Source organism: Perca flavescens, chromosome 12 (genome assembly GCF_004354835.1).
Source record: "Perca flavescens isolate YP-PL-M2 chromosome 12, PFLA_1.0, whole genome shotgun sequence".
NCBI lineage: Eukaryota > Metazoa > Chordata > Actinopteri > Perciformes > Percidae > Perca > Perca flavescens.
This window is the reverse complement of record NC_041342.1, coordinates 30599222-30611697: the sequence shown is the minus strand read 5'-3', so window position 1 is coordinate 30611697 and position 12476 is coordinate 30599222. Positions and strand designations below refer to the sequence as shown.

Genomic DNA, 12476 nt, shown 5'->3' with positions numbered 1-12476 from the left:
TAAACAATGACAGTATCAAAAGAGTTTTTGATTTTACGTTAATCATAAGTTGCCATGTGCAGATATCGTAGAAAGTCAGGACTTTAAAGCGTAACTCTTGCCAAAATGCTACCTAGGGTCTTTTTGTGAATGTACACAAGTCAAACTTTAGTTTAAAAGCATATTTAGGACGGAAGCGCCACTTTTAAGATTTACTGAATTTCGTTTTTCGGTCAAATGTCCTTTTGAATGGGAGTGATAGGGGCACTTTTATGCTAGTCTCAAAATAGCTATTTTTAAAACACTAAGAAGGCTCGACACAACATTAAACTTTGCTCAAAGTATCACCGGGGGCTCTACACCTTAACGAAAGCATTGACAACGTTGTTTGTGTACCCAGAGTTTACTAAAAAAAGGTTTTGAACAACTCACCGTAGCTCTTGTTGTTTCCGGATGCAGCCATTTTATCAGTCAAAAACAGTTGATTTTCCAGCTGTTCTATTATTTGCCTTTTCCCCACTTAGACATTATGTCCACATTACTGATGATTATTTATCTAAAATCTAAGCGTGAAGATATTTTGTGAAAGCACCAATCGTCAACTCTAAAATATCGCCGCAATATCGATATCGAGGTATTTGGTCAAGAATATCGTGATATCTGATTTTCTCCCCATCGCCCAGCCCTGGCACCAGTCAACAAACTCTGGTAAGGGCTGAGCTGTGGAGGGCCAGAAAGCAGCGAACAGCGAACTGTTTCGAAGAATGGCACAAAAGACGCTGATATGTTGTCAAAAGGTCGTCCACAAACAACGATTTGTTAGTAGCGTTAGAATGGGTTTTTCCACAGTATTTCTGCACATATTAAAAGCTACAGTGTCTGTTCTTACTGTTATTTTTTCATTCGCAGTCAGTGTATGTATTGAAAATGGTGTGGTGATTGAAATAAATAAACAATTGTGTGTGTGTGTGTTATTCAAATACGTGATGTAATATCACACTGGGTTAGTTCACATACAGGAGTCCCACCCTGTAACACTGATGCTGCATTCAGGACACATGGGAAACATGGGTTTTATTATCAAATGTAAATAATAATCTATAGTATAGATTAAAAAAGGTAATCATTACTTGAAAACATGAAATAAATAGTCACGATAACATGACTGATAAATAATATTTTCCATTTTGAGTATATGATTGATTCATTATGTATATTTTAGACATGGTACACGGACAGTTGTAACAGTGGAGAGACTGTATTAAAATCAATTTTGCAACCATTACATATTTCATAAAACCACTTAACTACATTGTTTCAGCAGTAGACAGATTGAAGTTAATAATATAACAAATTGGTTATTCCAGTGTAAATGGTTTTTGATGAATTACTAAAATTGGCTGTCCCTGGTCTCCCCAACTTATCTTATCCAGCAACACACAAGACAGTCTTGATCAATTTCAACCTTTGACCATTACTGGCTGCATAAAACTACACAAAGAGAAGTCACACAGAGATTTTATCTGCACTTTCACTGGTTTGATACCATTTACCGTTATGTATGACACAATGCATGTTTATCCTGTTGGAGCTGCTCAAAGTAGAGCTACTTTTAACTAATTTATTTACATTAAGTTATTCAAGAGGCTCCCATCCTAGGGGTCGGGCCCTCCAAAGGGTCACTGGATAAATCTGGGGGGCCGTGAGATGATTAATGGGAGAGAAAGGGAAGAAGAAATTAACTTAACTACAGGAAAACGCTAGTTTGGGCCTCAACCAGTTATTTAAAAGAAAATATTTGAGAAATTTAAAGATGACATATGTCTTTAGTGGAACTGATAACAACTCGGAAACATTTAAGTCAAAAGGCGGAAAATCTTTAACACCGCATTGTATTTTATAAGCTTAAATAATTAGTTGTTAATATATTTATTCTATTCTATAATATTTCCCTCTAAAATCTGAATCTTAAATTAAAAATACTCAAGTACAAGTACCTCTAAACTGTACAAGAGAACAGTACTTGAGTAAATGTACTTAGTTACTTTGCAGTGCTGCTGTAGAATGGATTGAAGTGGTTGTCAGCAGGCTGACCTGAAAGTTCCCGGAAGAGAAAATGTAGTTGCAGAATGTAAAGAAGGTGACACTGATAGAGGACAACAGACAACACTTGAGGAATAATGACATTTATTTATCTATTTTTTTTAATTATTTCTCAGTGGGAGCCATCGTATTACCTTACAGGACAATATAATGTAAGCCAATACAGCATCAGGAGGAACTTAAATGATTCAGATTGTCTTCTTGTTTTCAAAATCTCCAGGAAAATAAACTCAGATAAAATGTCAAAATAAGCAGGAAGCTGAAAACCAGTGTCAAAAAATATGTACGTAAATGTAATGCCATGGAAATATACTATACAGTACATGTATTCAAACCTCTATGTGAAAAACAAACAAAAATAAAACAAGTTATTGGTGGGCAGTTTTTTTCAATCACTGAACAGGTATATTTTGTAAATGCTCAGCCAAATCTCATAATATTGTAATGATGGCCATTATCAAGTTTTTGGTGTCTATGACATGCTGAGCAGCAAAGAATCTCTTCATGCCTTTGGTCCCCATGTTGGATGTGAAAAGAAGGAAATGGTTCTTCCATAACATTGCACTTTAGATGTGTGTGAATTCCCCATACCAGGAGTAATTTATATAGTTCTATTTTATAGCAATTGGATATCTATTCAAAAAATGTCTATGTTCTATGCAAAATGTAAAATGTTCTATTAAAGAAAAGTAAATAATTAGAAAAAAATCGGTATCGGCAGGTTAAACTCAATGAAAAATCGGAATCGGCCTAGAAAATTGTAACTGGTGCATCTCTAATTCTAACCTGTATTTGAAAAAAACAAAAATAAAAAAAATTATTGGTGGGCAGATTTTTTTTCAATCACTGAACAGGTGTCTTAGCCTCTGAGGCTTTAAGTACCTTTTTCTTAATCCTCCTTTTACCTAAATGCGGACTTGAGTAACATTTGCAGTTCATTATTTTTGTCAATTTCAGCAGCTATATTGTGTAAAGCCTCAGCCAATCTCATACTGACATTTCTTTCTGTAATGAGTTCCTCTTGCATCATTCTCAAGTTTTTGGTGTCTATGACATGCAGAGCAGCAAAGAATCTCTTCATGCCTTTGGTCCCCATGTTCCAACACATGTGATCAAAGCGTCTGTTGTCGTCTTCCCCACTGCTGTCTGCGGCAGATAACTTGTTGTCTGCAAACAAGGCGGAATTATTGAATTTGAAGTGAATTGGCAGCCCGTCTTTTGATTTAGGACATGGGACACCTGAATCATTGATTGCCACTAGAACTGGTGGTTGCTGACCGTCTGCAAATGTCACCAGAACCCGGATATTTTCCAGAAGTTTGCCAAAGATTTAGTGCACAGTATCAAACACGCATTTCTGTGATGGGATGAGTTGGGCTAAAGCAGCCGGCGCTACGAAACACACAGTGTCAATTTCACGGACAGCAGAACGTACCAGAAGATGCAGCTGTTCTCTGATCTCCTCTCTTTCCAGGAGTGGAGTGTCAACAATGGTCAGTGAGTAGCCGTTTTCAAAACCCTCCTGGTGGTTGATTTTGTACACAGTGAGGTTAGAGACCAACTGATCCTCATCCACCACTTTGAATCTGAAACTGTCCTCCCACTGTACACCAAACATGTAGTTGATCATTCCATTGATGAGAGTGGACTTTCCCGATTCGCTCGCACCAAAAAGCACAATTGTGCGATTTTGCCTTGTGCTTTCTTTGCCAAAACTGTATCTTCGGCATCCATCTTTGTACATATCTTCTTCTGTCAGAGTCAGTTTATAAACCGAGGGCGATTCAGTATTTATTCTTTTGCTATTGCTTTTGAGGAATTCGACGAGAGGCGTAAACTTTGTTGTGCAGACATTAACGGTGATGCTCTCTTTGCTTCTTCCAGCTACGCCACAATCACATCTGACCTGGGCAACATATTCTGTCTCTGACTGAAGCCCTGAAATGATCGCCCTGTTAGTTCTTGCCATGATTTTGTTCCATTGGAGATCTTCCTCTTTGATCCCGATGTCCGTTTTGGCGTACTCTACAATGTAGCTGAAAATGTGGGCATCTTCCCCAAGCTCTGCAGGTTTGTCCCAGCTAACGGATATCTCACGTGAGTTTGGTTCAACTTGAGGTTTTCCAGGAGGGCTGCAAGGTAAGGTTGTAACGGAACCACTGACTTCACCGGCTGGCCCAACGCCCACTGAGCTCACCGCTCTGCATCTCATCATATACTCTGTGTTGGGACTCAGATCGCTAACTGTGACTTCTTCATCTTTGGATGCTGTCTTTTGCTTCCATTCATCCTTTCCACTGACACAGTACTCAACAGAGTAGGAGGTGATGTTCTCTGCTCCCAGTCTGGGTGGAGAAATCTTCAGTGTCACACTGTTGTGGTTTTTATCACTCACTGTTACCGTTTCAGGCTTTGCAGGCGGCTCAAAGTCCTTATTGACTGAAAAGCCGTCTTTATAAAGGTAGATGCTAGAGCCTTTCTGTGTCTCATTTGGTGAACCCACTGTCAGGAACTTAATGCTCTTGTTCTCCTTGTTGGCTTCTGCAAAGTCACTGAAGAGCTTTGCTTTTTCCCTCATTGTATCTGGCACTTCACTTGAAAGGTACCATTGTTCCTTCTCTACATCATGAGAAAGTACATCTTGAATGTCGTCTGGTTTGGGTGTTTGTTTCAAGTAGTTTGACAAAGTTGAGAGGTACGGTTCAGCACTTCCCAGTGAGGTGAAAACAAAACACAGCGTGCTCTGCACTGTGAATCTCTTTGTACAGATGATTCTGAGATGGGACAATCTTGGTGTTTTTCATCATGTTGGTGAAAGACTTTAAGATGCAGATTTCTGCCTCTTTGCAGTCCATCCACTCGTTCAAGTTTTTGCTGTTGAAAGGGGAAGAATGTCTCTTTTTCAGGATCTCTGTGAGCCCGGCCTCCTCTTCTACTCCCCCTCGGATTGATGGGAGTTTCTTTGCCAAGTTTTGTTGGAATTCCTGCTTGAACTCGGAGCACATCTCTTTAAAAGCTTTAATCTTTTTGCCAATCTGTGGGAACTGCTGTACAGTGGTGGATCTCATTGCATCATTGCACCTAATTTCCAGCTCACTCATGTCCTCCAGGACACTCTGTGATTCTTGAACTCCTCTTATACTTAGCTGACGTACGAGTTTAGCGGCAGAAGAATCTAAACTTGTCAGTGGCAACAGCCAGACTTTCACTGGTACAGCATTTTCTCCATTGGCTCCCAACAATTTTGGCAGGTTTTGGTAGACTTCTACTGCATCCTGAAAGGACACAGGATTCTTTTCAAGGGAAAAGTCTCCAAAGAATCTGCAGGAGAAATTCTCAACATTTTTTCTGTCCTTGTCTTCCATTTTAAGCAAACCTTCACCCTCTATCGCAATGTTGGGAATCTTCTTAATCATCGCCTTCAAATTACCCTGAATGTCTTGATGACTTTCGTTTTCAGACACCTCGCGGTCAAAGACAAAGAAGGCATGTGCTCCATAAAGAATAGCTGTGACTACGTGTGTTGCTAATCCTTTTTCAAAGACATAAGGATGTTTCACATTGTCTCTTCCAAGATGATTCATTGACAGCTCCTGGACCTTTGTGGTAGCCATGTACTTCAGTGTTACTCTGGCCTGATTTTTGGAAGTCTTACTATTGTTCAGGTATTTGGCCGATCCTCCAACCTCGACCAGTCCGCTCAAGAAACTTGCCTTCAGTGATGATTCAACATTTAGTGCTGAAGATTTATCTGCAATTGATTCAGATGCGACTATGTCAAAGTCATTATAGTTCTGCCGCCTTTCTCCAATGTGACTTATCAAGTCATCACGGTCCCACAATGACATTCCTGCAAAATCAAAAATCAAGTTCAGCTTTTAGAACCAGCCAGCCTGGAGGTGTTGTTACATTCTAAAAGACTTTGTTTGATATTTTTAATTTTTGCATTACAAGTTTTCAGAAGTGTTATGTTAAATATGAAAATGAGGGGAGGTGCTATGGATGATATATGAACAAAGCTTCGGAATCTACATAGGAATGAAAGTGGAAAGTTTGGTGTTTGTAAGTGATACTGAATTGGAGATTCCCAACCCGTTCTCACTCTGAACTTGTAAAATACCGATGCTTGGGCAGTGGCTGCCTGTCAGCGTCAGATATCATGCCAAAATCACCCTTCAGCATGTGTTTAGAACGCACCGGGCAGAGCAGCAGCTACGCAGCGCTTGAAGATGATGTAGTATTAAGAACGACAACGGTAGCGAGTAGTATCAAAGCCTGAAATTCTGCGTAGGGAGGTTGTTTGGGGTGGTCGATAGGTCAAACAACACAGGACTTTCACCCAGGGTTTGTGTCCCACGTTTCCTAAACTCAACTGTCCCGTTGTTGTCCCGTGTGTCACGTAAACCTACCTTTTATAAGCCCACCCAACATCTTTTCCTTAAGCTAACTGCGTCAAAAGTGACACCAATAGACGTGACCTAGCGCATTTAGATAAATCACGTTTAGATATGATGCTGAAGGAGATGTTTAGCGTCAATAACAACGCCAAAGGCACCTGGCCATGCGTCCGTATTTCACATAATGGGAGTGAGAATCTTTTGAGATTCCTGCCTTAGAGTCTAAGAAAAACCTTACATTAAATCAGAAAAGTAAAATACAAAATTTGGAAGGCTTTCATGACTTGGTCACTAATAAATAGGAAGCAAAACTGGTCAAAAGATCTGGGGTAAAAATGTTGTTGAATATGACTTACATTTCTGAACATTTGGTTGTAATGTATTAAGTATGTTTACATGTGAGTCATCACCTGGGACGAGTGAGTCTTTGCGGCAGTCGTACAACATCCCGAGGCTGAAAGGCCGGCCAAGCGCTGCCACCTCCATCGTCCCACTGGCATCAGAGTCCATGGCTGTAATGCAGCCTGTAAAACCAGGAAAAGACTTGTGTCATATCACGATATCCAGAATTTAAAAGGTGCGGTAGGTAAGACTAAAGTAAAACTAACTTTCTGTCATATTTGCTGAAACTGACCCTATGTTCCAGTAGAACTACATGAAGCAGGTCATTTACAAAAAAATCCGGCTCCTCTGGCACCATCTATAGCCTGTAGTGTGATTCATTCTCCCTTGTGAGGGGAGGGGCTTAGAGGAGGGCTTTATCAGAAAGGGGGGAGGGACTGAGAAGTTGTCGATGTTCACATTTTTTGGCTAAGTCCTGGATAGGCCTATTCACAATCCTACATACAGCACCTTTAAGAGGATTTAGCCTCATATATATCGATGTTGATATAATATCCATATATGCTTCAATACTGCTTTAAACCCAGCCTGTGTCACAGCCACAGATGTTTGCTTCACATTCCAATGGGGAGTTTCCTTAACAGAAAGGAGCTGCTGAGTCAACAATGTTCAGAGCCTTTTGAGGTTAACGGGTAACTATTGACGATACCGATTTCAGAGCAGTTTCTCGTAAGACAAAAATGATTTCACTCTTTAACAATAAGGTCTCTGTAGGGATCCTTTCCATAATGATGTAAGATATTTATAATAATAATCTGAGCCTTTCAGTGACAAACACAGAACTTTTAGTAGACGGAAATTGACGATCAGATCAGACCCCGTCCCCACCCAAACCCCTGCCGCCAAAATCTCACTCTGAACTCTGTTCAAAACTTCAGAGCCCTGCACATTGAATACAAATAGTTTCACATTCAATACAAATAGTTTCACATTCATTGTATTCACATTCAATACAAATAGTTTCACATTCAATACAGTACAAGAACACAGAATACAATATGCTACAAAAAGTGCACCACCTGTCTATACTTGTATGTCACATTGCACTTTCTGCTTTTTTTTTGCTCTTCTGGTTAGACGCAAACTGCGTTTCGCTGTCTTAGGGGAGACCGGGTATGGTTGTAACACTTTTTTCTTCAGCACCTAAAACTACCTTTTTTTTTTAGCTGCACATCTGAAACTTTTAGGCAAAGTACCCACATTTGTCTACTACAAATGGCAACAATTTAAATTTCTTCAACTATATCTTTGTGAGATGATGACAAATACAAGGTGGTCCTTTGTTACATGTAACACATACAGGGGTAAGTTGTAACAGGTAGACAAAATTAACAAAAACTAAGGGTACTCAAGTGATATGCCACAACAACAGTTTTATTTTAAATGAATGGCTGCAACAATAACATATGTGTGAATATGGGGAGTGTATGTGCATGCACACGTGCATAGCTGTATTAGCATGGTGCTTTGAAATTAGCAGGAGGTTGATAAGAATTTTTTCTAGAGAAACTACAGTTTGACCTGATATAACTCATACAACATTATCTACAACGGTAGAAGTACTAAACAAAATATTATCTTGTTTTTTTTTTTTACTTTCTTACCTCCGAATTAGATTTTCTGCTGTAGCTTCAGGAGAGATAGCTACACAGACTGGAAAACCTCCATGTGGGATCATAAAGGAAGCCTGAGGAAACTGAAACTGTCACATGACTCTTATCTTATCCCTGATTCATGGAATTGGTAGTGTTACAACTATCCCTGTGTTGTAACTTGTAAACTGCACAATGGCAATAAAGTTGAATTTAATCTAATCTAATAAAAGGTGACTTTAACTTCTGCTAAAGTCATTTTCTGGTAAGATACTTGTACTTTTACTCACGTATTGCTTTCAAGTACTTTATACAAGACTATACTGGACCAACTTCAAAGATTCTTGTTCACATTAGACCAGGGGTCTCAAACTCGCGGCCCGATAGTTTGTGGCCCCCGCCTTAATATGAAAGTTTAATGTTAGTGCGGCCCGCGAGTGTGATATGTATGGTACTTTAAAGTGTTGTGTGCGGGGCTGAACGAACCCACCAATCACGGTGGGGTATATGGCTCTCGGGGGCGGGACATCGGCCGGGCTTGAAGCAAGCAGAGAAACATTCCTCAATGAGTGAAAGTTACAGCAGCGTTGCCATGGAGTGTTTTCTTCCGTGCCTGGCTGGCTGCCTCGTTTCTATTGGGCACATGCGGACATTTGTCCCAGCGCGCTACGTTCACAACACTTCACTTTTTTTAAGTTGCTGCCCAGCGGGACATTATACGTATACACATATATATATATTAAATGTATATAACCAGGGGTTAAATTGGGCCGGGGCTCTCCGGTGCTCGGCCCCGGCACATAAGCCTGCTCGTTTGTCCGGATGTGCCTGCTTGCAGTCTAAATATGTCACAAAAAAATTTATGAAAATGATGCTTTTGAAAACATGATATTTGAATGATGATGATACATTAATAAATTATATTTTTTGAAATGGCATGTCTATTTTGTCTCGGCGGAGCTGAGGTGAGAACAATCAGAACACGGCAACAACCCTCCCAGAACTGCAGACAATTCACCACCGCGGGTCAACTACATAACGCCTAGTGTCTACGTCGGTAGGATTAACAGATAAAATGCTTTCTCCTAAAGCTAAAAACCCCGCTCGCAGCGGTGGAAGCCCGGTGCTCGGAAGCTTCACCGGCCGCTACGAGTTCATGTCCCTGACCAAGCCGTGGAACCGGTCCTCGCTGCCGCATCTCCGCCAGCGGTTATATCATAACATGGTAAGACAATGTGTAATCAAGTGATGACTGATTAACAGTAATGTAAATGCTAAATGCCCTAATACCTGTTGATACTACAACAATGCAGAGTATAGGCTCTTAACCTTGCAGTTTTGCACATATCATGTAAGACTCAATTTCTCCATTTCTTTGCACAAAACTCTCCAGAAAGTGCCATTTCACGGTTTATTTTTCAAATTTTTTTCCCCGGGGGGGTATACCCCCGGACCCCCCTAGAATTGGCTATATATATATAGTTATACATACACGTGAATGGCACTTAGAGAGTTAATATGAGGTCTCTCTCTCTGACAAAGTAAATCAAAGTGATGCGTACGCGGCGGGATAAAAGAATATAAATAATAAAAATAAAGAGATTTGAGAAGATTGGAATTTTTTTAACAAAGCTTTTCTTGTGGAAAACCTGATGCGGCCCAGCCTCACCCAGACTCTGCCTCCAGCGGCCCCCAGGTAAATTGAGTTTGAGACCCCTGCATTAGACACTAGTCCCACATAGCCAGACCTCTCTCTAGACGCCAATGCATGGGAGAATAGGATCCAGGTTAAAAAAATATAAACAAATTAACCTTTAATGTCAGAAAGGCAGTGATTTGTTCAGTGAGAGTTCAGTTAATCATCAATTATGTTAAGGTGCTGTTTCTGTTTTTTTGTATCTTAACAACTGCGTATGTGGTATAAAAAACTCAATCACTAATTTCAGAGGAACAGGGAGCAGGTTGGAAAAGTCACTGCGGTTAGTTTTTTCCTGTTTTAATAGTTACAAAATGTACATGTTGCTTTTAAAGAAAAATACACATTTCTGTGTCATAAAATAGATTTGAGCTCATTGGGATAGTGTACTCACCAGTGTTTGGCTGATATTCTGCTGATTCTGATGAGATTCACGAGAATTGTTCTTCGAGGGAGAAACAGAACAACTCCACACAGCAACTGTTGCTTACCTTTGAGGGCGGGACATTAAATCTCTCCTCTTTACTTGAGGATGTCCGTGTGCGGACTTCCTGTTTTGCTCCAGTAATAATTGGGCCTACTACGGTCACTAGAGGTCACCACCACAATAAACTTTAATATGGATTGTGGTTGTAATAAGCTGCTTGTACAAGAAACACATTTGGAAGTTAGTACTATAAAATCAAATATGTTTGAAAACTGTTGCAACAGATTCTGTGTGAACTTGAGTTTTTGTTAAATTGTGGCAAATATCTTGTCTGCACCAAGGTTATAATAGTTTAGAATTTTCAGTAGTTTTTTTATTTTATTTTAGTTTGACTTTTGGATTTAATTTAGTAGTTTGAGCTGTGATCTAAAGAGTGTTTCTGCAGTGAATGGGGCCTGTCAGCTCCTGCACTTCACCACACCACGTTGGTTACTCCCATCTTACAACTGTAGATCTGAAGGGGAGGGAACAAGGACATATATGGACAGAGTGGAACTCACTGTGCTTGAGAGGAGGAAGAGGAGGGAGGGGTTATCAAGCTGTGATTCATTCCAGGATGAGGAGCAGCACAGAAGTTGAACTTTGTTTCCTTATTCAAAATGAAGCCTCAGTCAAGACCTGCTCCACATCTGAAAATATTGAAGTTTTAGGTGTAAAATACTTCTTGGCTGCTCAGGTTTTGGTGAGGGATCCATACATCTCTACATACAACTCTTCCTCAAAATACGAGACATTTTTATCTACTGGTTCAAAAAGAGTTGACTGACAACATAACATTATCAAACTAAACTGACATTAAATAACATTTTTGTATAATACTCTTCTTACATATTTGAATGATGAAATCCTAGAATCCTAGTGTGTTTTAGAGATGAGTACTCTGAACACACGTGCATCACAAGGGGCCATTTTATTAGGGAGAGAAAGGGAAGAAGAAATTGACTTCTGATAAACACATTTATATTTGCCTTTTTTGTGAAATACAGGAAAACACTAATTTGTGCCTCAACCAGTTATTTAAAAGAAAATATTTGAGAAATTAAAGATGAAAAATGTCTTCGGTGGAACTGATAACAACTCGGAAACATTTGAAAGTCAAAAGGCGGAAAACCACATGTTTAATCTTTAACCCTGCATTGTATTTTATAGGCTTAAATAATTAGTTTTTAATATAATATTTCCCTCTAAAATCTGAATCTTAAATTAAAAATACTCAAGTACAACTTTACCCTGCTGAGATCTGAGGAGCAGTTAACCATAGTCCTCAGAAATCCACCAGAGGCAGCAAATGACAAAATGATCATCAGAACAAGAACAAGCAGGGAAAATGTTAACAAGGCTGCACTAAGAGACAATCTGGCAGAGTCCACTATCTATACCGAGGCAATGAGTGACAGGGAGCAGCTGAACTGGAAGGTAACCACGTCACATACAGTGGTGTATTTACTCAAATACTGTGCATCAGTAGAGTTTTAAGGTACTTTACTTGAGTATTGATATGTTCTGCCACTTCTACTCCATTACATTTTTTAAAGAATTTTTTTGGTGTTGCACTACATTTATGTGACTGCTGTAGTTTATTTAGGGATTAGAATTTAACAGAAATACAAACACATTGCTTGTCACGATTGTGGGTTTTCTGTTGTAGTTTTTTTTTGTAGTCTCTCTGCTTGCCCATGTTGTGCCTTGTTTTACTTCCTGTCTTCTGTCCCCCGTCTTGTGTATTTAAGTTCAGTCTTTCCCTTACTCCTGTGCGAGATTGTCTGTTTTCCTTGTGTGCAGCCTTTGAACATTTTTCCCTGTGTCCTGAGTTCCTGTTT

The 12476-nt window shown here is 39.6% G+C and overlaps 1 protein-coding gene across 1 annotated transcript; it reads right to left on the bottom strand.

Moving 5' to 3' along the window:
- Nucleotides 1-4594: 4594 nt before the first annotated feature.
- LOC114564866 (stonustoxin subunit alpha-like) lies at nt 4595-10634 on the bottom strand. Its single transcript, XM_028592481.1, has 3 exons — nt 10564-10634; nt 6890-7003; nt 4595-5932 (listed from the first exon to the last, which is right to left on the bottom strand). Exons 2-3 carry the CDS (start codon nt 6987-6989, stop codon nt 4785-4787), a joined length of 1248 nt encoding a protein of 415 aa, XP_028448282.1. The 5' UTR covers nt 6990-7003; nt 10564-10634; the 3' UTR covers nt 4595-4784.
- Nucleotides 10635-12476: the final 1842 nt, after the last annotated feature.